The 23,694-nt window shown below is 38.8% G+C and overlaps 1 protein-coding gene across 1 annotated transcript; it reads right to left on the reverse strand.

The window, feature by feature from the left end:
• Positions 1-13,843: 13,843 nt before the first annotated feature.
• LOC146687395 (noelin-3-like) lies at positions 13,844-23,474 on the reverse strand. Its single transcript, XM_085439354.1, has 6 exons — positions 23,329-23,474; positions 20,527-20,670; positions 19,071-19,226; positions 17,974-18,193; positions 16,926-17,032; positions 13,844-15,663 (listed from the first exon to the last, which is right to left on the reverse strand). The coding sequence occupies exons 1-6, from the start codon at positions 23,395-23,397 to the stop codon at positions 14,986-14,988; spliced, it is 1,374 nt and encodes a 457-aa protein (XP_085295480.1). The 5' UTR covers positions 23,398-23,474; the 3' UTR covers positions 13,844-14,985.
• Positions 23,475-23,694: the final 220 nt, after the last annotated feature.

Consider the following 23,694-nt stretch of genomic DNA (forward strand, 5'->3'; position numbering starts at 1 on the left):
TTACGGAACATAATTTATTTATTTGCCTGGGGAATACATGTGAATCTCTCGTGAATGCCTAATTGATTTAAGCTTAGCCCATTAAATAATGAGAAAGTCAGAACAAGTCAGTTTTTGCTAACAAAAAAAAAAAAAAAAGTGGTATGTCCACTAAATGGCACATGTTGATTGTAGTTTTTGAGTCTAGTCTAACATTTACATAACAGGCTTGTGATAGTCGCTGAGTGACAGCTTTTAGAAATAGCAGATGTAAACATTCACAGTTGGCTTCAGTCTGTCCTGATACAGAGCAGGCTCATAAAACCTGTCCCTCCTAACCTTCTGTAGTAGCTGAGCATAACGAGGATGATGCAATTAGTCTTCTAATGTCAGAGACAATAAGGCTAACAGGGCGCCAGCATACTTATTGTAGCTTATTGCAGGTCACTGTCAAGTGATCGTCTGCATTGCTAGCAATAAGGGATAATTCAAGCTTTGGATATAAACAGGTTTTTTTGGTTGCTTTCTTGCTTAAAGTTGATGGATAAAGTATAATGGAAGCTAACTTGGCATAAACACTGTAAACACTGGAGCTGCACATATAAAACTGTGTTTATTTTATTTGTTTGTGAGTGGATTAAACACATACTGTTTGAAACATAAATAATTTGTGATCTTTTTATTAAACTCAAGAGAAAGTCCAGCTGACTGCTGCTCCCTAACTTCAGTCTGTGTTAATCAAGTCGCAACCTCCAGTAGTCAAAGCCAGGTATGGTCAGTGTCAATAACAGCATTGGTATTGGTGTCGGATAAGTACTAGTTAGTTAGTTAGTATCAGCACTTTAGTTTCACTTTCTCTTGACTATGTTCAGCATGTTGCTCCTGTTTCATCAAATATTAGACAAGTCTGTGTAAACACTGCTCCTGTCACAGCATACTGCTATGCTTTTTATTGGAACTAAAAATATATCTCAAACATGAACTAAGAAAATGTCTGAATTTAATAACCAGTGTGTGAGAACTGTGAAAGCCATTTTGTTTTAACTTATTAACATTGAAAAGCAAACATTGTAGTAGTGGTCGTTAGAATATATTCAGATTTATTGATGGAGCATTTTAATGCAATTATCCAAAGGTTAGCATGTCTTCATGTGTGGTTAACTGTACTAACAGAAGATTCAAGCAGTGTCTAGCTCAGTTTTGTTGAGTGAAATTTTACAATTTTATTTGTATCTTTCTTAGTTTCTGCTAATTAGGTATCTGTGTCCAATGCACTCGCTTTGCACATTGCTAATCATGCTCATTATCATGAGCTGATAACTTAGCACTCCACACTATCATCAAAACATGGTCACTGCTGGGTTAATGAATCCAAGATTCAGGTCGTGGCTGCAATGCTTTAAAAAAAGTTTAATCTCTGAGTCTAATCTAACCCATGCTAATGGGGGGGTGGGGGGGCGGATACTAGAAACCCAAAGGTTTGATGCCTGACTCACCCAGTCAGGACCTTAATTGTGTGTGTGTGTGTGTGTGTGTGTGTGTGTTAAGAGAGAGAGAGAGAGAGATTTTATAGAATAAATTGTATGAATTTGTGTGAGAACCAGGCAATTTGGCTTGTAGTATAAAAGTTCTTTGAGTGTGTTTGAAAGGTCACAGCTGGCATTGAGAATACAGCTGCAGGAGAATACAATTCATTACTTGAAATAGCAAGATCCAACTGATAACACTACAAACACCGAAAACAATGAAGGCCTTTAGTTTTAGGCGATAGAAACAGGAAAATTCTTTGTTCATCTACAAGAAATACAACTAGATAGCATCTGATATTTCATTCAATTTTCAGTTTAAATAAAGACAAAGAAAATAATATTTGTGTGTGTGTGTGTGTGAGAGAGAGAGAGCGCAAATTTCAGGCAGTGATTGTAAGTGATTTAATAAAACTGCCATATTTCTTTTATCATGCTCTTTCTCTCACAACCCCGGGAGCTCTTTCCTTGAAAGAACAGATCCAATCTCTTTTTACAATACCCACACGAAGGCCTTGGCAGTTGCTGGCGCAGATCAATCTCTCTGGCTTGAAAGTTAATCTGGGAGAAGGGCCTGTTTGTCTATGCCCTGACATGCTCAGCTGTCAGTCAAAGATCTCAGTGCACCTGTCCTGACAGCTGTAGAAGCTTACTTCCCAAAGAGCCCTCCCAGGACCAGTTAGATGACTACCATCTAACTTTATCAACAATTCTAGCCAAAAAAATTAAAAAATTTTAATTCAGAAAAAAATAATTTTGCCCATTTTGTCTGCTGTGGATTATATATTGAAGACATTTAGATGGCAGATAATGGAGTACTGTACTGAGTACTGTATTCATATATACCGTATTTTTCGCACTATAAGGCACACTTAAAATCCTTAAATTTTCTCAAAAATCAACAGTGCGCCTTATAATCTGGTGCACCTTATGTATGAATTCTGGTTGTGCTTACTGACCTCGAAGCGATTTTATGTGGTACATGGTGCTCAAAAATCTGTCAAAAAATGTTTTAGTACGACTTTGGTAAGCTACGAAGCCGCACCGCTTGATGGATTGTTGAAGCATTATGGCTACCGTAGTAAGGAGCCTCGCGGAGCAATCTGGGTTCAAACCTCCGTCCGCTTCAAGTTCCCAAAGTCAACATTGCTGCTTTACCAGGTGTAACAATTAAGTTTAACATCCAGGCATCCATGAAAACAGAATATATTAAATTTAATGGAGTTTGAAGTTAGCAGGAAGTTAATTCGCTAGTTTCCACCTAGACATGATATAACATGTTCTGATTGAGATATTTCTGAAAAAATGAAAACGTACAGCTTTGCTATCACTTCCAACTGTTTAGAAACTAATCAGCAGTGACGTTTGTAGGGTTACTGAAGTTGGACTAGCTGGTTTATAACAATGTGCTACGTGATCTCTAGCGTCACAGCTATGTTAGCATAACATAAACACAGTGAAGCTGGAGGATGAACGCTAACTGTTTTCCACTTGATAAAAGTTAACGGGACTTGTTTTCATGTGTAGGAGTACGGTGCATATATTCTGCATATTGTACACATATGCCTTAAAATAACTTCACAGGCCTCAGGCATCACTGACTATACCATACATCATAAGAATCACTTCTATATTAAAAGTGATATGCATTTATAGAGTACATAGTTATGATGTTTATCTTAAACACAGTGAAAGCAACAAAATCAAGGGAACATCAACTTGTATCAAGCGACTTTGTGTTTTAATACTATTGTCATGTGTGGGCAGAACATCATAGTGCAAATCTGTAGCCAAACGGAGGCTAATCAAAAGGATGGATTCCTTTAACCTGAGTAGGTACAGAGTCAACAAGTCTGGGTTGTGACAGTTTTATTGAGCTTATTCATTCAGAAAGACAAACCCTTAGCTGCTGTGCACACAGATAAGGAGTGATTGCAAAGGGGTGCAGCAGAACACACAAATGCAAACCTAAAAACAAATGACAACTAAAATGAGCATTCTTATGAAGCAACAGTGTGAAGGACAAAAACAAATTAAACTTTGTCTCCATCTCTCTCTCTTTATCTGCATCTCTTTCCATCTATCGCTACAAAGCAACAACTCATTAAAGTTGCTGTACAAAAACGTGACAAAGTAGCTTCCTCCCATTTCCTCTACCTTATCTCCCGCCGTGAAATGTCTTAAACTCTCATATGACAATTGCTGCCTCTGGGTTCAGTAACTTGGTTTGGTGGACAGACAAACCAGACTTCATAGTAGCTTTGATCATCATAACAGCTTGAGGGGATGTGACATTTATGCTGCTCACGTGTACATCTTTTTTGTCAATAATTGCCATTGGGGGAATCAGAGAGCTATAAGGGGAGGTGCTGGCAGATTACACAGCAATGTTGCTGATGGTGTTTCACTTTTCATATTTGTTCCTTATATCTCCAAAAAGTGTTTTTTTACCCTTGTACTATTTATATTTGAAGACCAAGGGCTAGCAAACTGATTCCCATTATGGTGAATCGTGCATAATACATATAAACAATTTTGTCTCAGAGGATATACCTGTCTCTAACTATTACAAGCCCATTAAAATGAGGTCAATGAAGAATTTAGTGCTGGCATTTTTAATCTACATTAATCATTGTTTATACAAAGAGGACTGGCCTGAGGTCCAGATACATACAAAGCATTAATATTTTAAAGCAGTATTTTTTTAAGGTTGTTGACAAGCATGCTCAAAACTGACTGCCTGAATTTGGATTAGGACTGCACCAGTGATGATGAACAGTATTCATGCTGTGTGTAGAAAATTTAGGACATAAAACTAAAATAAAAACATTAAAAGGCAGATGGGTAATAACATTAAAACCAAACTGTGCATCTTTTGGAAGATGAGAAATTATGTAGTCCTCTGCTTACTAATAAAAACGTATTATTTGATCTGCAGTGACTGAAAACTTTATGATGACTAATGTTAAGTAGAAATACAGCTGTGCACCTACACACTCAGTAAGTAAACTGAATTAATGATATGACACTTCTTGTTATGCAGAATTTTTGCATTTGCATGGCACAGGCAAGACTTGCGTAAGTGCTCATATTCCTATTGCTCCCAGTCAGCTCAGGGAGTCTAATTCACATCATGTGAATCTGGGGAAATGAAGAGAGCTGGGGCTCTTTGCAAAGAAAATGCAGTCCAGATGCAGCTTTGCAGACCCCACAGTTGGTGTGTCATGTTGCAAAATCTGTCTGTCACCAGCACACTTTTCCTTCTTCCTCTGCCCTCCCACAGTCACAGATGTCGACGGCGCTTTTAATTATCCGGCAGGGTATAAATACACCTACCTCTTTTTCTCCCCTAAAATAATATTACAAAAGGTTCTAAAGGGCAGTTTCTGCAGTGTAAACATCAACGGTGTAAAGGTACCTTATTTGGGAAACTGTGCATCTGTTTCAAGAACTTTTGGCTTCTGTTAATTTTTTGTGTAAAAGTACATTCACTTTTTATTAAAGAAAATTTTTTATTTTGAAAAGACACTTGAAATTCAAGCTCTCTAGGTTTCCTTCATCTCAGCTGTAGAGTTAGAAGATGCCACACACTGTATTTTATAACCCATTCCCACTTCATGCTAATTGCTTCTGAATGGCACATTATGTAGGGGGGCCTCAATGCATGAATGTGTCTCCTAGTATCCACACATGCACTCATGAGCGCTTCCATGCAATAGGTTGTAGGCGAGAAAAAAATCCTCCACAGTGCACTTGACCTGCACTTGATAAACTCTTTTCTTGATTGTGCTTTGAAGCAGTACAGTTCAGAGCTGAATCCATCTCATATTCAATACAGTCTACTGCACCCCACTTGTCTCATCTCTTGGGTTAGCCAGAAGGAGGTTAAACTTCATGACATGTTGAATCTAACCTAAATATATCACCTATTACAAAGTTATGGTAGACTCAGCCAAGATAGATCGTATAAAGATCTTTTTTTTCCTTGGATTGACCTATAAAAACAAGTATAATCCATCCATCCATGCAATTTATCCTAGGAGTAAAGGGGGACTGGAGACTATCTCAGCTGGACGAAACTACAAGCATGGGGAAAACATGCAAACTAGACATAGAAAGCTCCCAGTGAACCAGCAGGTTCAAACCCAGAGTCTTCAATCTGTGAGGAAATAGTGCTAAACATTCTAGATACTGCTTCAAATAAGACCAGTTTTAAATATAATATTAATAATAATTAATAATGAAAACTCTTTGCAAAAGGAACAATTTACAATATCCTTTATATAGAGTAGGCAAAAAATGCCTCTGGCTGTTGTCAAGACCTGTTGTGAAGTCTCTTTGTCTCTAGTGTAGTTTAGTTCCTTAGGTGTGTCTCATTTTCCATTAGCCCTCAGTGTGTCTGTTTGTATTTAAAGCCTCAGTTTGGCGTATTTCTTTGTTGTGTACTGTTTTTGTTTACTGTTGCCTTCTGTTGTCCTATCTTTGAATGTGGTGTAGCAGGCAGAGAGAGGTCCCAAAATGCAGGACTTGGCACACTGGCTGAACTGAAAAGTGTTTTATTGCAGGTAGAAGACTGACGGAAAAAATATCCAGCAAAACTAAGCTGGAGCAAACTGCTGAAATGCAAATACTGACTAACAGACAGGCGCACACGCAAAACATAAGGAGATAATGACATGACAAAGAACAGAGGGAAACTGAGGACTTAAATAGACATGAGGTAATCAGGGAAAGAGACGCAGCTGGGGAAAACAAGGCGCAGGTGAACACACACAGACACACACGGACGATCAAAATAAAACAGGAAACTAACAGTAAGATTGAGACTAAAATCCATAAACTTGAAAGACCAAAGTAAACACAAAGACAAAACTGACTAAACACGAAAGCTATAACAGAAACATAGACTCGGCATGGGGAACATAAGAGTGCTTGAGAATACCAAAGAAAATAATGAATACAAAATCAGAATGAAAACCTAACCAAGGGAAAAGTAATATTAAAACTGAAAACTACAACAAAGTTAAATGAAAAAAAAAAATCAAACACAAAAGTGAGTCTCAAAAAGAAAACGCTGGGTACAAAACCCAGAATTATGACGATCATTGCTGTTTTCTGATCGGATTCTGTTTATTTTTGGAATTTCACTGGCTCTTTGGACCGGCCTATTCCACCATTAAAAGTCAGCTTTTAATTAACCCTCCTTGTGAGTAAGCATTTGGGGCCTCATTCTCCTTCATATGAAAACTATGGAAGCGCGGTGCAAAGATGGGTTGCAAAGTGGCTTGCCGAGGCAGCAGCAGCTGTGTACAGGCTAAAGCACCAGATGCAATGCTATTCTCAATTTATATCACGCACGAAACCATTATTAACAAAGTTTTTACCAGTTGTAAGATTATTAACATCTTGTAGAGTTAACAGGCGCATGAGCACTGTGGTGATGTTCTGCTAGTATGTCTGTGTACCTGCCTGTTATGCTTATTTTGAGGAAGATCAATCAACTGCTCCTGACCAATTAGTGGTGCATGAACAAGCCTTTAGCTACTCCCTCTCTCCCAGGAATCAGGCTTTGCAGGAACAGTGAAATTCACTAGTCTTATTAGTACACAACTATATAAAAAACAATTCCTGGAGACACGGCACATGTATACTTAACATATTTCTCACCAACAGTGCAAAAGAAGCTTGTAAATCCTTATTACTGAGGGATAGAGAAGTCTGCATCTTAAAGACTGTAAAGAGTCAAGAAAAAATATCAACTTGGCTGTAATGTGCTCTGTTTACACCTTTTGAGATATTCTATAGTGCACCATACATCCCTACAAAAGTAGGGATGTATGGTGCAAACCACACAGTAGCATGTGTGGTTTGCATCTTGCAGTTTATTAACTTGCATCTGAAAGTGTATTCAGCTCACAGGTTCTTTTGATAGTGTCTTAAGGTGACAGCTAAAGTACTCTATAACTGGAGACAACTGAGCTGTGAATATGTGGAATGGCAACTGCTGTTTCATTCTGAGGTCATATGGCACAGCAATATGTGTATATAGAAAAGAAGTCAACAAATGTAGGAATTACTTCCATCAGAGGTATTCATAAAAAAATAAAAACAACACACACAACACCCAGCACGCCCCTGCGGGCGGTTTATCCTTCAAGCTCGGGTCCTCTACCAGAGGCCTGGGAGCTTGAGGGTCCTGCGCAGTATCTTAGCTGTTCCCAGGACTGCGCTCTTCTGGACAGAGATCTCCGATGTTGTTCCCGGGATCTGCTGGAGCCACTCGCCTAGTTTGGGAGTCACCGCACCTAGTGCTCCGATTACCACTGGGACCACCGTTACCTTCACCCTCCACATCCTCTCGAGCTCTTCTCTGAGCCCTTGGTATTTCTCCAGCTTCTCGTGTTCCTTCTTCCTGATGTTGCTGTCATTTGGAACCGCTACATCGATCACTATGGCCGTCTTCTCATGTTTGTCTACCACCACTATGTCCGGTTGGTTAGCCACCACCATTTTGTCCGTCTGTATCTGGAAGTCCCACAGGATCTTAGCTCGGTCATTCTCCACCACCCTTGGGGGCATCTCCCATTTTGACCTCGGGACTTCCAGGTTATACTCGGCACAGATGTTCCTGTACACTATGCTGGCCACTTGGTTATGGCGTTCCATGTATGCCCTGCCTGCTAGCATCTTGTACCCTGCTGTTATGTGCTGGATTGTCTCAGGGGCATCTTTGCACAGCCTGCACCTGGGGTCTTGCCTGGTGTGATAGACCCCAGCCTCTATGGATCTTGTACTCAGAGCTTGTTCTTGTGCTGCCATGATTTTTGTTGATGTTTTAAAAATATTTTAATAAGTGTTAATGATAAAAATGCATCACACTAAAGTAGAGAGTTGTATCTTTTGCAACCTGAAAATTGCAATGTAATTTGTAAAGCGTCACAGCAACAAAGCACAATTTTCAAAGTTGCCCATCTGGAAAAAACGTAATTATAAGGTGTTATATACAAAAATAGGCCTTTAACGGAGGCAAAATCTTGTCTTGTTATAGCTCTACTTTAAATGTGAAATCTAAGTGTTCTCTGCCACCAATAGCTGTTAACTTTAATGGCTTCAATCATCACAGCTGACTTGTTTTAGACACATTAATCTGCAGCTCAATCTTGAACTCAAACGGTTTTCCGTTGCCCTCAAACACACCTTGAATGTAAGTGGGAACACCCGATGCAATGAAAACTGATGTTTTATAGAAGCAGCTTCTTCACTCATTTAGGTGGGAAACGAGGATGGGAACTGAAAAAAAAAACTATCGGAAAACACACATTCTTTGTTTGTGTTGTATTTTTCTGTTTTTCTAAAATATGCCATATCCATCTTAAAATGGAAAAATCTCTTTCCATGCTTTTTATTATTGTCTCTGCTGATTCCATGCCTATAACTACAGCACTGAACAGTTGCATTTTCAGACAGTGATAAGGTGACACAGCAATGATTTCCTCTCTAACTATTTGCCCACAGCTGTCAGAATGATTTGCTACACCATATGCTATGATTTTCTCAATCACACAAACAGTTTTTATTTCTGCTTAAAGGATATTTCACACTTCCTATAGAGATAAACATGTGATTTGTTTCAGATCCTTTGTGTTGGCAAAGCTGAGCTGACAGCTAAAGTAATTCACACTGTTGATCAGCAGATGTTAATGTCTACACTGTCATAATTGTAAACACAGGCTCCTACTGGAATCTCATCAAATAGGATTGGTTGGACCACAGAAGTTACATTTCTCATCGGCTGATGGTAATGGCTTTCAGTATATATATATATATATATATATATATATATATATATAAAAATTGGACTGTTTGTTAATTCATATCTACAGACTACTTCACATTATGTCTCATAAATTGGTCTGGTTGGGGTTCATTTCCTGTAAACTGTGTGTTGAAATCAATCACTGACAGGAAGCTGTTACCTAGCAACACATTCACAATAAAGGAAGAGGATAATCCTCAGTGTTCACACTGTATTCGTGCCCTTTTTAGTGTTTTTGTGTTGTTTGCTTTGAACTGGAGGTATTAAGTCACTAACGTCCCACATAAATGTTCAATTTAATTTCATTTGAGGTGACAAGTAAAAACAAAAGCGTGGAAAAAATACATGAGAAATGAAAGAAGATCAATACCACTCTCACTTTGCCAAATACGAAGGTACAACAAGCAGCTGCTAGCTTAGCTTAGCAAAACAACCGGAATCAGGAGGAAACAGCTTGCCTGCCTCTGACTTATGGTAATAAAATCAGCCTACATGGTCTTCCAGAGTTATATTTCATGTTCTTAATCCATGAAAAGCTAAAATGTTGGTTTAAAAGCTGGGTTACGTGGAAGAATAAATAAAGTTACTTCAGGAACAGAACAGCTGCAGACTGTAGCTCTTTAAACGTCATTCAAGAATCAAAATATGAACGCGAAAAGGGACATTTCTTCTAAATTCAAGCTATAACTTTAAATCACAGAAAAACATATTTTTCTTGGTATGAAAGTTTAGTATAAATCTAATATATATAGTAACTGTTGTAATATTCAGCTTTTAGGGCTGCAGTCTAGTTCAAGGTCCTTGATTGTTAGTTGGTGAAGTTGTAAGGTGGAGCACGGGACACAGTGCACTAAACTTAAAAAAAAGAACTAATAAAAAATCAAAACCTGAGTATGTGAGTATACTTCACTAAACTGAGCACACTAATAAAAGAAAGAAAAGAACTTTAGCCAGCGGCAAAGTTGACAGAGTTGATAGTTTATTGAGCTCTTGCCAGAAGGAGTCCTTCACGAGCGGTACATAGCTGTACCAGACCCTGACTTAAGGTTAGTTATCTGAATTTAGAATTCAGTGCTTCGAGATACCGACAGAACCATAAGCTGACACACAGGAACTTGCTTGACATTGCACTCAAGGGATCGATAACTCAAGAGAACATGAACTCAATGTGGATGCTTCCTTCTTTGTGGCTGACCTGCATTAATCTGACCTGGGGGAGAGTTTTGGCACTCAGAATCTAGGCTGTGGGTGGTCAGTATTCTCACAGTGTATGCTACTGTGCGTCCTGTAATTGCGTGTGCTATGTGTATGTAGTGTAGGGATGTTACCCTGGCAGCAGAAGACAAACAGAGCATCATATCTCCTGACTGCATAAAGGATCCCTAATGAGCCCGTGTTCGTGCTGTATGAGTGAAAAGAGCAGCACACGAGGTGTGAAGGGAAGTTGTAAAAGAGTGTAATTGCTGTAATGTGGTAGAAGATTTTTCAGTGTTCTTACTTGTGTTACATTATTCGTATGATATGACGCACATCAAAACAAGATTGTGGCGTGAAAACCATTATTTACTTTGAAACATCTTTAAACTTGTGGAAATGAACTTCCCCCGTCATTAACCTTACAAGATTTGATGAAGATTGTGTTTGCTTCATAATTATCTTCTATTCTTGATTTATTGTTTCTTTCCTCTACAAAATGCCATTTGAGATTGTTTACCACCCAATATTTATCCGGTTCCCATCTTACTAATCTCTTCATCTTACATTCCTTATCTTTATTTTGGAACAAATTAATTCTGATAAGAAATCACTTGTCTCAGTAGTGCACCAGCTTGATTGGTTTGGCTGGTCAAGATGAATTTCTGGAATCTTGAAAAACTGTGTCCTCGAGTTACAAACTTTTCAGTCTTTATCCATGTCAGCTAAGAGGTTGCTCCATTCTTGAAAGGTTGGCCATTTAAAATGTAACTTGTAGTGTGGAGCCTGGGTTCCTGTGTTTAATGGTCTTATGAGCAGTGGGTGGGTTTTTCCTGTCTTATGACTTTGCACCAGCGACGTTCCATCAGGGCAAGCAAGGCAACCAGTGCTTGCCCAGTGAAATATAAAAACAGTCAACAGTTAAAATAACCATGAAAGTAAGTAAAGTCTCTCTTTATTTTAATCTCATACAACAGAGTCATGAAGCTTCTCACCTGTTTGCATCCATCATTTAAATTATTACCATCGTGTGCTCTCAGGTGACCCTGGAAGCAGGCTCGACCCTGGTTGACTTTGTTCACTTTGCAGTCGTTAATGCCTTTCATGCCTGGTTTAAAAAAAACAGGCAAATTGAACAGCTGAAGGCTGCACCAACACTTTTAGTTTAACATTACTGAGAAATCTCTTGGTTGACTGAATGCACTTTTTAACATAAATTTTTAATGATTTTTTATTTTTTTTATTTCATTGTTTATATTTACTGTTAATGTCACATTACACTCAGGCATTTTAATTCAGCTGTGATTTTTTTGGGTGGTTGGTTATATATTTATTTATTTATTTTTAAATCGATGTGTGTCCCTGTTTTTCTGATATGATTAACAGCCTTTTAGAGCAACATGGTCCACACAGGACAGCTGGACTACAAACATGATTTTATAGAAGACAATGCGTCACTGGGGATTGAACATTGAGTATAAAGTTATAAGTACAAGCATGAGTGGTCGATCTGCAGTAGTAATATCAATCCATATAGTACTGATGGGAAGTATTTTTCTGCAGATTAAGTACTTTTACTTTTAATAATTAAATTTACCAATAATGCAGTTTTTTGGGGTAAGCATTTTGATAACTATGGAATAGGTTTCAGAATTTAGCCAGGAAGGACTGCAAGTGAAGATGTCCAGGAGGAATGTAGCAAGAGGCACGAGACTCATATAAAAGAATACAAGATAAGCAGTACAAAGGGGGCGCACAGCATCTCTGCTTGGCTTTCTGTAAAAGTCACTGCATATAACTTGTTTGCGCTAATTATGCGTCCTTTTATCTTTTTCATATATACATCATGAACTGCATGAGGCATTAATACCAAAGCAATCTCACAATGTCCATCCATCCATCCATCCATCCATTATCTTCCATTTAGCCAGTTTAAGATCACAGGGGGGCTGGAACCTATCCCAACTACCATAGAGTGAGAGGCATTAACACAGAGATACAGACAACCATTTGTGTGCATGTACACATCCTATGGGTACTTTAAAAACACCAGTTAACCTAACCTGATTAACTGCATGTCTTTTGGGTTGTTGAAGACACAGGGAGAACATGCAAACTCAAGTCTTGCTTTGAGGCAACAGTGTTAACCACTATACTGCCCCACTGTTTGGCAAGGTATGTCAGTAAAAAAAAAATTCAGCATTTTAGGGAGAAAACAACAGGTTCTATCATAATCAGCACACTTATCCACTTAAGACTAGTTCACCCTAAAAACAAAAAACCACAAGAAGCATTCACACTTAAAGTTTGATTGCCTGTCTGTATATTTAACACAAACATGTAGTGAGGTGTGAAAGTGTTGGCTAGCAGTAATGCATGTTATATAAGATGGTAAGCATTCTTCTGCTTTTTCTTCTTTTTCTCCCCCTAGGAGGCCTCACAGCAGATCATTTTCCTACATCTCATCCTATCCCTACCATCCTCTTCTTACATCCACAAACCTTTACTGTGTTTTTTCTCTTATCTGAATCTTCAACAGGATGCAAAAACAAAACAAAAAACAAAACAAACCACAAGCAAGGGGAAGCTGCGGCTAACTGACAGAGGAGCTGAAAAAGCAGGCTTTGTACACTTAGCCTCTCACCCCTCTCAGGTGCAGCCAGTTCTCTGATGACCCGCATGACTGTTGCTGAAAGCAAATGGGGAGGAGCAAAAATCAAGTGTTATGCATATTCTCTGCTTGTCAGCTGTCTGTACTTTCCTTGTTTGAATCTTCTTAGTTAAAAAAACACAGCAAATGCTCATTAAAATAAATAAATAAATAAATAAATCTCAATATCTTTTTGAAGATGAAAATAGCTCTGAAAAGCCACAGATATTTGTATTTATTTAGTTTTATTTCTTCTTTAATAACTCCCAAGAAAGTCCACTGTGAACATTAAACTATATTCTTTATAGACACAGACATACCATACTATGATTTTGTTGACAGCTAAAGTGATCAGACATATAGTATTGCACAAAGGTCTAACATAACATAGTATACAACACATGGATGTTACTCATGAAAAATGGGAGTTTTTCAGTTTATAGAACCACTAAAGTCCAGATACAATTCAGACCGTGAAGCTTTTGCAAGCTGTTGTCACCAAGTACAAAGTGATATTTACAGCTCAAACATGTTGCCCTGTTGCTTATGAAGTATTCAAGTAACAGTAAAGTTACAAAGCTCTTATCAAGAATACAGTGATTTTAAATGAGTACAGTGGTGCAGGGAATAAAGAAGAAACAATCAAACCCTTACAGCAGAAAAGGAAATGCACAGAACTATGACTTAATGAAAACAATACTTTATTTGGGTTATGTATAACTTCTTATTTACACACATGAATCCTTGTTAAAGTTTTCTACTTCTGTATAAATGGTTCTTTACCAGGGACTAGTAAAGCGCTGTACAAATACAGGCCATTTACTATTTACCATTAACATAGTCAGAGAGGAGAATGGAGCGTTTTGCAAATGCAAAATACACAAACAGTTACAGTAAGAATGCTTTTACGACAACAAGCATTCATGCATGAGAGCTGTTACCATCGGGCTCACAGAATATACTGCACTGAATAAGGCATACAAACTGTTGCTGAAGTTACAAAAAAGCTGCTGTCTCAGAGTACTAAGTTAAAGGCAACTAGACTTTGGGTTGCGTTAAGTACTTTGACTTAGTACGATGTAGATGTCATAAGACCTGAATGTCTGAGGATTTTCATAGACACAAAAAAGCCAGTATTAGCAAAAAAAAAAAAAGCCAACATTAACTGTACAGGTGCATTATGGTTCACCACATTTCTCGTTGTCTTGAACGAGGTCAAGTGCAAAAGTTTTAAAGTAAAAGTACAAAGACCAACTGAAAGCGAAATGCAGGCAGTGAAAAGCAGGAATAAATTAGCAGATCATGATGAATAAATGGCAAAGAAAGAATGGAAACAAAACGAACAATTAACGAACACAGAACTCAAAAATGAATAAATTAGAGGGCCTGAATAAATGTAATACTGAACGGAGAAAACCATTATAAATATGAAGACTTCATTTTGGAAAAGCTTTCATTTCAGAGTGAAAAGGGCATGAGAAATTACTTTAAGTTCATTGTTAAGTGTTTCAGAGTTTCAAGTTCCATTATTAAATCCAAAATGTTTTCAGGATGCTTCATAATGCACTGAATTGGTTCATTTTGTGCTGTCATTTATTTTATAGGCAGTGTGACATTTTCAATTAGACAATATCTTACTCAATTAACTCTGAAAAAACAGGTAAACAGCTTCATGTCAGTAAATAAATGCAAGAAAAAAGGCAAAGCTTATTAGGAGAATTTAATAATTTAATAAATAAATAACATTTATTTTGACATTCAGGCACAACCTTTAAATTTCCATATTTTAATCTTTTATGCGTACAGTACGCTCCCCGCCTCTAAGAGTCATCCTCAGTTTTAATGATGTGGAAAAGTGTAACGTTAAACAGGACCTGGTGGCCATTGTTCCAGCCGTAGAGAGCACGGTCCCTGGCATTGTAGTCCAACATAGACATGTGGAAATACTGGTTATGAAAGGGTATGTCTGTATACTCATAAGTGGAGGTTTTAGTGGAGTAGGCATAGTACACCTTGGCTCCGGTCAGGTGGGAATTAGTAATGTATAGAGTCCCGCAGATCATAAAAGACTCTCCGGCATTCCTCTTTGAATATTCTGTGTTCCATGTGTTGATGATCTGGAGCGTGTCTGGATTCAGCTGGCTGATAACAATGTTGCCAGCATTTTGGTTGGTTGCATACACGGCCCACAGTCCCAGCTCGTCTGCCATCAGGTCGATGTCTGAGAAGCCTCCCCAGGTGTAGGGGTACACATTGTGGAAGCCTGCCGACTCCAAAGCCCTCTGCGTGACCACGCGACCTGTCTCAAAGCTGTACCTCACGATGATGTTGCTCTGCATTTTGTTGTAGTACAAAGAGCCGTTGTATACTACGTGGTTTGTTCCAGCCCATTTGAAAGGCAGATTGTAGGTTCTGGATTCAACTCCTGCGACAAAATCAGTGATGGACTTAAACTCTTTTACTATCTTGTTGTTGGTGTAGCTGTCCATGTACCACACCTGGGGGGAAAAAAACATAGAGATGATAATGAATTGTAATTGGTCAGTGGTTTGTATTTAAAATTGTGATAGAAATAAATTTTTTAGCAAAATAAAGAAATCACAGAACACATGAACTCTATGAAAGGAAAGATAGAAAGCAGCCATGGCCAGTAATTTTTTATTAGCCAGATGGTCGATGATACACTAATAAGGTCAAACCAGAACCAAGGAAGTGTGACTGCAAGCACCCAATGAAAATTTTGTAATCTAGTCACATGAGCAGTGCTTTGTTGAATAGGCCAGTCTGTATCTGTAGCAGTTCAAAGTGCTTCATGCTGTTGTCTTAATAGATATGCTAAATAGGAAAATGCATGACAAGCGTCAGAAAAAGGCAAAGAAGAAGGCAGCTAGCTAGAAAAATGATGAAGACTTTTGAGTCGATATATATAGCTTGTCCTTGCTGACTTCTTAAAAATATTTTTACTTACATACAAATTTTCTTTATTTTTTTGAGCCATATCGCCCTACACCTGTTTAGGATATTTGTAAGAGCCTTGCAGCACTTTTACTTTTTAATCTTTTTTCAGTATGAAAAGTATACTTCTAAAAGAATTTTTTTTTAGTGATACTAAAAAGCTGGTTTGCGATGTTATGGATGAATGAAATGACATTTTATTTTATTTTGCATGCATTTACACTACGGGAAACTGTCCACCTCTGCAGTTTTTCGTATGTTCAAAACTGACTTTGCTAAGTTTTTACACTTCAACACATTTGACAAGGACACACAAAATGCATTTTGAGACAAACACTGATTGTTAAGTATGGGAATTCCAAAAGTCTGTCCTCCCCTTTTCTCAGTAACTCTAATCTTTTAGTGTCAGGGGTAAAACACTGACATGTAGTTTTTTGTGTACTTTTGTTTTGAATATTTCTGTCTTTTAATGTGTAAGATTAGCAATTAATGTGTCTAGTCATGACAGTCTCTGCAGTCTTGAACAGCAGTAGTGAACAAAGTGCAACATTTTCCACTTCTGCTGGATGAAAAGCAACCATATAAACAGCTTCAGCTACTGTATATCAAGCAGGAGCACAAGCAACATTAAGTTTAATGTCTGAACTCAGCAGTCAAGTGTGCAGAAAGCTTTTAGTAGGTGCGATGCTGTATTTCAACATCTCTCCCCTTTGAACAAAAGGAGGGAAGCCGCCACATATAAATTATTAAACTGCTCAGTGTTGTTTCAAAGACTTACAACCCAAAGAGATGCATATAAACTCACCCTGTTGTTTTTGGGAGACGCCTGCGGGTCGGTCATCCAAGCTCCGAATCTGGTGCCCGAAGTTTTCACCGTCAGTGGTCCAGTAATCTTCATAAGCTTGCCACATGCTGAAAACACACCATACAGCTGTGGTCACATATGTTATATGACTGGAATTTATCTCCAAGTGCTGGACTGCTAAGTGGGTTCTGGACAGCTTGTGTGCAGCATCTGGACACAGCTGTACTTTTGTCAGCTATTAAAGATATAAAGTAGACTGAATAAGAAGAAATGTGCCACAGAACAACAACTTATAATGTGTCTAATCTGGGAGAACACTTACCCATATGTTTTAATGCTCAGAGTACTTGGATTACACTTAAATGATCTTGCCAGGCTTTAATGGTGCCAAATGACAGTAGGCTATCACTTGCACACAAGCTTTGAAGTTTCCTGTTAAGTATTGAAGTGCTATTTTACCCAATCAATCAAAGCTCACGCACAATGAATGCTTAAGCAATCATCTCCGGCTCCAACAGATTTCCAGCCACGTCCTATTAGCATTCCCCTGTTAGCTATTTATGTTGACACTTTGACAGGAGCCATCACTGTTGATAACCTGGCAGTTGGCAAATTGGAGCTTTAGTTATTCAAACCTTTATCAAAGGCAAAGCTGCTCTGGGGGCAGAACTGATCTTATTAGATGAATCAAACCTCAATGGGTGGAGCAATGTAACCACAAATTTTCTATAAGTGCGAATGGCAAACAAGACACAAGAAGGAATTTATAAGTTAAAATGATCAATCATCACTTTAAGTGAGCCTGAGTTGAATTTTTTCACTTAAAATCAGAGTACAAAGCTTCACATTCATCTTTAGCTTGGGAGAATGTTCTTTCACTTTGGGGTTTGTTAGCCCCCAGTAGCAGTTCTTGTCTGTCCACTGCTTTGGATCTAAAATGCCAGCCTCCTAGTAGCTGCAAGAAATGTGCCCATGATCCCTTTGCCACTGTATAATCCGATCTCACTGCGCACGAATGCCTTTTTTTTATCCCCATCGCTGGACTTACTGAGTTTACTCATACAGTTCCGAAGCCTATTTTCCAGGTTTAGGACCCTTTGTTGCAACTCCTCATAGTCATAGGCCCCCATCTCCTCCTGAATGCCCATCAACACACCAGACAGGTTTCTGATCTCCTCTTTGAACTGTGAGATGAGCTTGGCATCTGTCTTGTACTGCTCCAGGACTGGAATCAGCGGCTGCAAGGATTCCATCTTTCCCTTTAGCTCCTGCAACAGATAAGTAACAGAACAGGTATTTGGACTTTAGAAATACTAGTCTCAACAAATCTCTCAGTTTTTCAGCACATAAGTACAGCAATACCATCTTCTTATTGTTTTTTTCTTATTGTTTTGTATCAATACTTACTGTTTTGTTTTACACAAAATGCAGATTCACTTCTTATTGTTGAGTCCAGGAAAAACAGCATAATAATAATTAAAAAAAAATCACAACAATGAGGAATACAAATCTAATATTTACAAGAATGTTTGCCCATATCAAACTTTCTGTTGTGAGGGAACTTAAACAAATATAGAAGCAGGGACACGCTCTAGCCGGAACCAAACAAATTCCACTAATGGATATTGCTACTACTAATAATTTAATGGAAATCCTGTCACTGTGAAGACAGATTTAGTACTCTTTACAATCAGTTTCTCCAGAATCTTTATCTTTATGGAAACAAAATCCTAGTATGGTATGTATCCTGGTATGTATTAACAACAGGTGGGTGCAAAGTTTTGAATTATAGTGGTGGCAAGGAAGACATTAACTCACCACAGTTCTGCTCATTCCAACTGTTTTTCTCAATCAAGGCTCCAAAAAGAGCGGTTTTACATGCCAAATAAATGGATAAATGTTTATTTATAATGCTGCCGTTAAGATATTTGTTATCTTTCTGTATCCATCCTGGGAGCCGCCTTCAGATTTAGTCTTGCTTTTATGATAGGGTTGCCCTTGGCTGGTCAGTGGTGGACCTGTATTGATCTTATCAGGAATGAAAGTTGATTAATTCAGATGCAACTCAGGTATCCTTGGAAGAGGTCCCTTCCCAGGCTTCCCTGTGATGTTTCTCACAAAGTTAAACATCAAACAAAAATATACCTGAAAGTTTTTGTTGACGAGCGTCTTCCTATCCGCTTCGATCTGCCGGAACTTTGACCGCAGTCCTTTGATCTGGCTCTCCATTCTCATGATATACTGAAAGTCCCTCTGCGTCCGCAGGTTCAGCACCTCGATTGACTGTGACATGTTCTGCACCTTTTGAAAAGAATGAAACAGCGCTGCATTGATTTTTCCGTCCACCACAAGATTAAAATGTCCCCCATGTTCAGCCTTTCGGTAGGATGCCATGCTCTAACTTCCCAAAGAACAAATCAACATTTTGACCTCCAAAGTGATTGTCTTTTAACAATTCAGCTGAGTAGAGCTTCAGATGATATTTTTTTCAGAGGCACAGTACTATCACATAGCAGTTTTTCATCAGTTTTAAATTTAGGTTCCATTTTGACAGATTTAATTCAAGTGTTTTTCAAATGTCATAGACAAACTACTGAATCTGATGAATTTTAATGACATATTAGGAGCAAACACTTAATGTAGAAACCTTACAGTGTGTCTTTGTGGTTGAACAAAAGCTACATTTATGGGGAATGTGAAGGAGGAAGAAATAGCTTCCCTTCTTTCTTCTCTTTAACTCAACTTATAATGAACCAACAGTACTGGTGCACAACCCCGGTAAAGCGGCGCGGGGCTTGTGTGTTGTGTTCTGCATACTTGTCTGGCTCTGGTAGAGGAATCCTGAAATGGCCTCACTGATGGCCTGAGGCAGCTTAGTACATTAGTGTCAGAGGGCCCAGTGAATGACAGAGAACACCCTTTGGCATACAACATTAAAATGTAGGCTACAGCCATGTTTTCTCATGTGACATAGTCATTGAGGAAAGTGATTCTAGGGCTGTGCTATTTTTTCGCTTGTAGATAATGCATTTAAATCGTGACAGGCATGGGGCAAAAATAACATTTGGAATTACATTCGAGATTTCCACTTCAATTCACAATGATGGCTGTCGTGTTCCAAAAATCATTTCAGGTAATCAAGACCAAATCCACACTTTTACAAAAAATGTCTATGGTAGCAGATGTAAAGGAAAAAATAAGTGATAACAATTTAATTTTACTTTTTTTTTTTACAGATAACAATCCTGGTCAAATACTTAAAGCCTTCTAAAATCTGAAACCTTAAAAATATCCTTGATTGATTTGATACACAATAAAGGGATGCTCGAGTTCTATTAAGGTGGGATGGAATGTGCTCTCATCTTCCCAAGTAGTCATTCAACTGATGTCATCCATGCTATATATGCAGAAGTGGAAAACAGGGTTATGGACCAGGCTGGTGCAATCTCTCAAAGGATTAGGGCAGCAAAGAAGCATGAATAATAATTTAAATTGATGCCATATGTCTTTGAATTCAAGTGTGCAAACACATACGGTGAAGAATGAGCATGTGCGTGCATTGTCACTTATACAGAAGCGTGTGTGTCTGTGTTGAATGCACCTTCTCCAGGAGCTGGCGGAGCTGCCTGCCTTTGGCATCTCTGGAGCAGAGATTCTGTTCAGGAGCCACCACTGTGCAGATGCAACGCCCATCTGCATCCTGAGCCGAGCTGTACACCTGCCACCCTTCCTTTGGCCTGATGGTCTGCACAGAGAGACACATGCAGCCATAAATACACAGCACACATTTCTACAGACATGCAGTTGATGTCATGACTCTGGCATCGCAGCACACAGCTGTTATGTTTTGTAATTTTGTTTATTATAGGTCATCCATTCTTCTGCCTTCTGCCCCAAAGCTGCAACACCAACCAATTCCACTGACTTAGAAAAAGTCGCTGCTTTGAAAGAACAAAGTGCTTTTGCTGTAAGATATTCCTCTGCTCACTGTGTATGGTCTCCAGCGAATTTCCTCTTCAACAATAAATAGTGTTTCCTGGCCTTGATGAATAACCCGAGAGCTGAAATTCCTCCGTTTCTCCTTACTAGGCCTTCCAGTGCTCTAACTGAAAGTCCTGCTGAACGACACAGATAAACCTGATTTGTGGGAGCTCATCCTGCTCTTTATTACAGTCAATATGTTCCACGGTGCTGGCATATAAGGCTCAAAGAACATAATGTTATGCATCATAAGCCGAAGCAGAAATTTAAAACCGTCAACTAAAGTTGGAGTGTGCACAGTAAAAAAAAAGTAGCTTTTACTCCAAACTTTGATCAAACTCTTCTGAAGTGCAGGAAAAGTTGATAGTTATCAGACACAAACAAGGGATCCATATTTGCTGTTTATTCTCTGCATGGGAAATTAACACAGGACTGGCAGCCAAATACTGGCAACCCTCGATTGTGAAAAGGAAAATTTTCTGCCTCTTTGGCAGACGGCCGATTGTTTTTGGATTTTGTTTTTACATTCAAAAACTACAGCTGGATGGAGAACAACATGTGAAACATGTGAACTCCACCAGACTCTGAAGTGTATGGCTAAAAGGTGAAGTGCCCTGTTTTTAAAGTACAGGCATCCATTCCTTTTCCCATCCCTGCCTGTCATCCTAAGCAGTTTAAAGAGCATTTTGAATCATCCATGAAAGATCATGTCCCCTCTGAGCAGGCGAAAACGTCACACTAAGGAGAAAGCTCAGACTTTGACTCATCATTTTCACCTACAGAGAGGCCGCTTTTTGTCAGTCTGTCAGTTACTACCATGCAAAGTCATGCTGTTTAAGAAATAATCGATAAGGCGGTCTATTATCTCCCTTTGCAGTTTACATTCCATCACAATTTCTGTTTGTAAAATTTGCATCCTCACTCATCAGCAAAATCTTTCCCTTTAACATTTTTTAATAATGTTTCCCTTTAACATTTGCTACTGGTTATTTGTAAAGTTTGTGATTTAGGAATTAAACCCTGTGAATTGTGCCTGTGTTCTGATGCTACGTTGGCCCTGATATGATCTCATAACCCACAATATTTTCTTCTTCCTGGTATGGTCAGTGTGCATTTCATGAAAAAACAAAACCACAGTGAAAAGCATCAGTAGGAACATGAAACAAGTGCAATGGAATATCTTGAGTTCATGTGAGATACATTGCCACAGCCTGAAAATTATTAGAGATTCCAAATAGCATAGTTAACCATGACTGTCTCTCTCTCTGTATATCATAGCTGAATGGGATAAAAGAGTCAGAAAAAAAACACCCTCAGCTCTTCGTCTCCTTATTTTGCTTTGAAAGGCCCCTGAAAAGAAGCTAGTTTGACTAATCTGTTAAAATGGTCTTCCTCCTATCTCTTGAGTGATGCACATCCTTTCCACTCTTCTCACTCTCACATTTCCTCATATTAAAATGATTCTGTTGCTCAGCCAAGCCAGATGCACTCTCCAATTAGGCTTTTTTTTATGAGGAACTCTGCACAAAGAATTTTTTCTTTCATTAAATAATTCAGACAGCTGCTTCCACTTTTGTTTGGGGCATTTAGACTTTTCTTTTTCATTATTACTGATAAGAAGGTAATTTTGAGTATTTCCTGTGCAACAAAATTTCCTGTTTTTTTTAAAGCATCATTATTTCTGTACACCACTCTCAATCGTGGCAAGGTGTTATGTGAGGGCACTGCTTTGCAATCAAGACATTGGCAAGGGGACTGTACTCTGCATGGGTGGGATGAACCTAATCGACCATTGTTCTTGTCCAACTGGCTTGCTGGTCTGCAAGCTGCTCCTCCTAATTTGTTACAATACTCCCAAACCCGACTATGTCCTTAAATGACTGCATGACCATTTGATGAATACATTTAGATTAAGTGTGATTGTTACAGAAAAACGCCACCAGCAAAATATGAGTTTAGACACAGCACCATTTTTTTCAACAAAGACGGAACTCTCCCTTAAAAGTGAGTTATAAGCCTGGCAATATTCCAGGATCGATATCAATACTCTATTGTTAATGTAAGCAATAAACAAAGTGCTATGAGGGTGGTTCTACTTCTGCCACCACTTGGAATATCTTTTGTTTTTAAAAATAAAATTGTATTTTGTCCACACATTAGGTCTGTGTGTAAATGTAAATCCCCTGCCAGTGCTGGAGCGTGTATGGTATGTATGTGTATGCTAACAATAGCAAAGAACCAGCCAAACACGCAATTATGGCAGAAAACTGACAATTTCTTTATGTTATTGTGTTTTCAGTAAACACGTTAAATACACCTCTAATCACTTGAACTCAGCATTACATGACAGTACAAGCTCATGCCCAAGTTTATTGTGCTGTTCCTGGTAGAAATACGAGAGGCAGTTGTGTTGGAAACTCACCACCGTAGGGCAGTATCCGAACAGCAGCAGAAACAGCAGCGGATTCAGGACCACGGACAGCGACCACATTCTGTCGGCTGCTACAACGTTTCCCTCCTCCACCTCCTCCGCGCCCACAAGAAGAAGAAGAAAAAAAAAAATCACGCAAGTTTTTGTTTGAGTGCTCAGGCCACCACGTCCACTACGCTCTGGTAACAACCGCGGCTTCCTGTAGAAGAGGGGGGCACATCCATCCACTGCTCCCCGTTACGCATGCCATATGGACAGCGGGGAGAAACCTCGTCACTGCAAGGAGGAAAAAAGTTTGTGGGCACGCAAGCTGCGAAAAGCCGAGCTGCGGTTTGGTCAAAGGGATCCTTGTTCACG

This window comes from Copadichromis virginalis, linkage group LG18 (assembly GCF_057382275.1).
Source record: "Copadichromis virginalis isolate Kocher_CV1m ecotype Utaka linkage group LG18, C_Virginalis_male_GT1.1, whole genome shotgun sequence".
NCBI lineage: Eukaryota > Metazoa > Chordata > Actinopteri > Cichliformes > Cichlidae > Copadichromis > Copadichromis virginalis.

Excerpts from the sequence above, each read along its gene's own strand:
- LOC146687395 (XM_085439354.1), bottom strand. The coding sequence starts at position 23,397 with ATGTGGTCGCTGTCCGTGGTCCTGAATCCGCTGCTGTTTCTGCTGCTG. Across the intron at positions 20,671-23,328 it reads TCGGATACTGCCCTACGGTG|ACCATCAGGCCAAAGGAAGG; the intron begins GTGAGTTTCCAA and ends CTCTCTGTGCAG. Across the intron at positions 17,033-17,973 it reads GAACTGTATGAGTAAACTCA|CATGTGGCAAGCTTATGAAG; the intron begins GTAAGTCCAGCG and ends GTGTGTTTTCAG.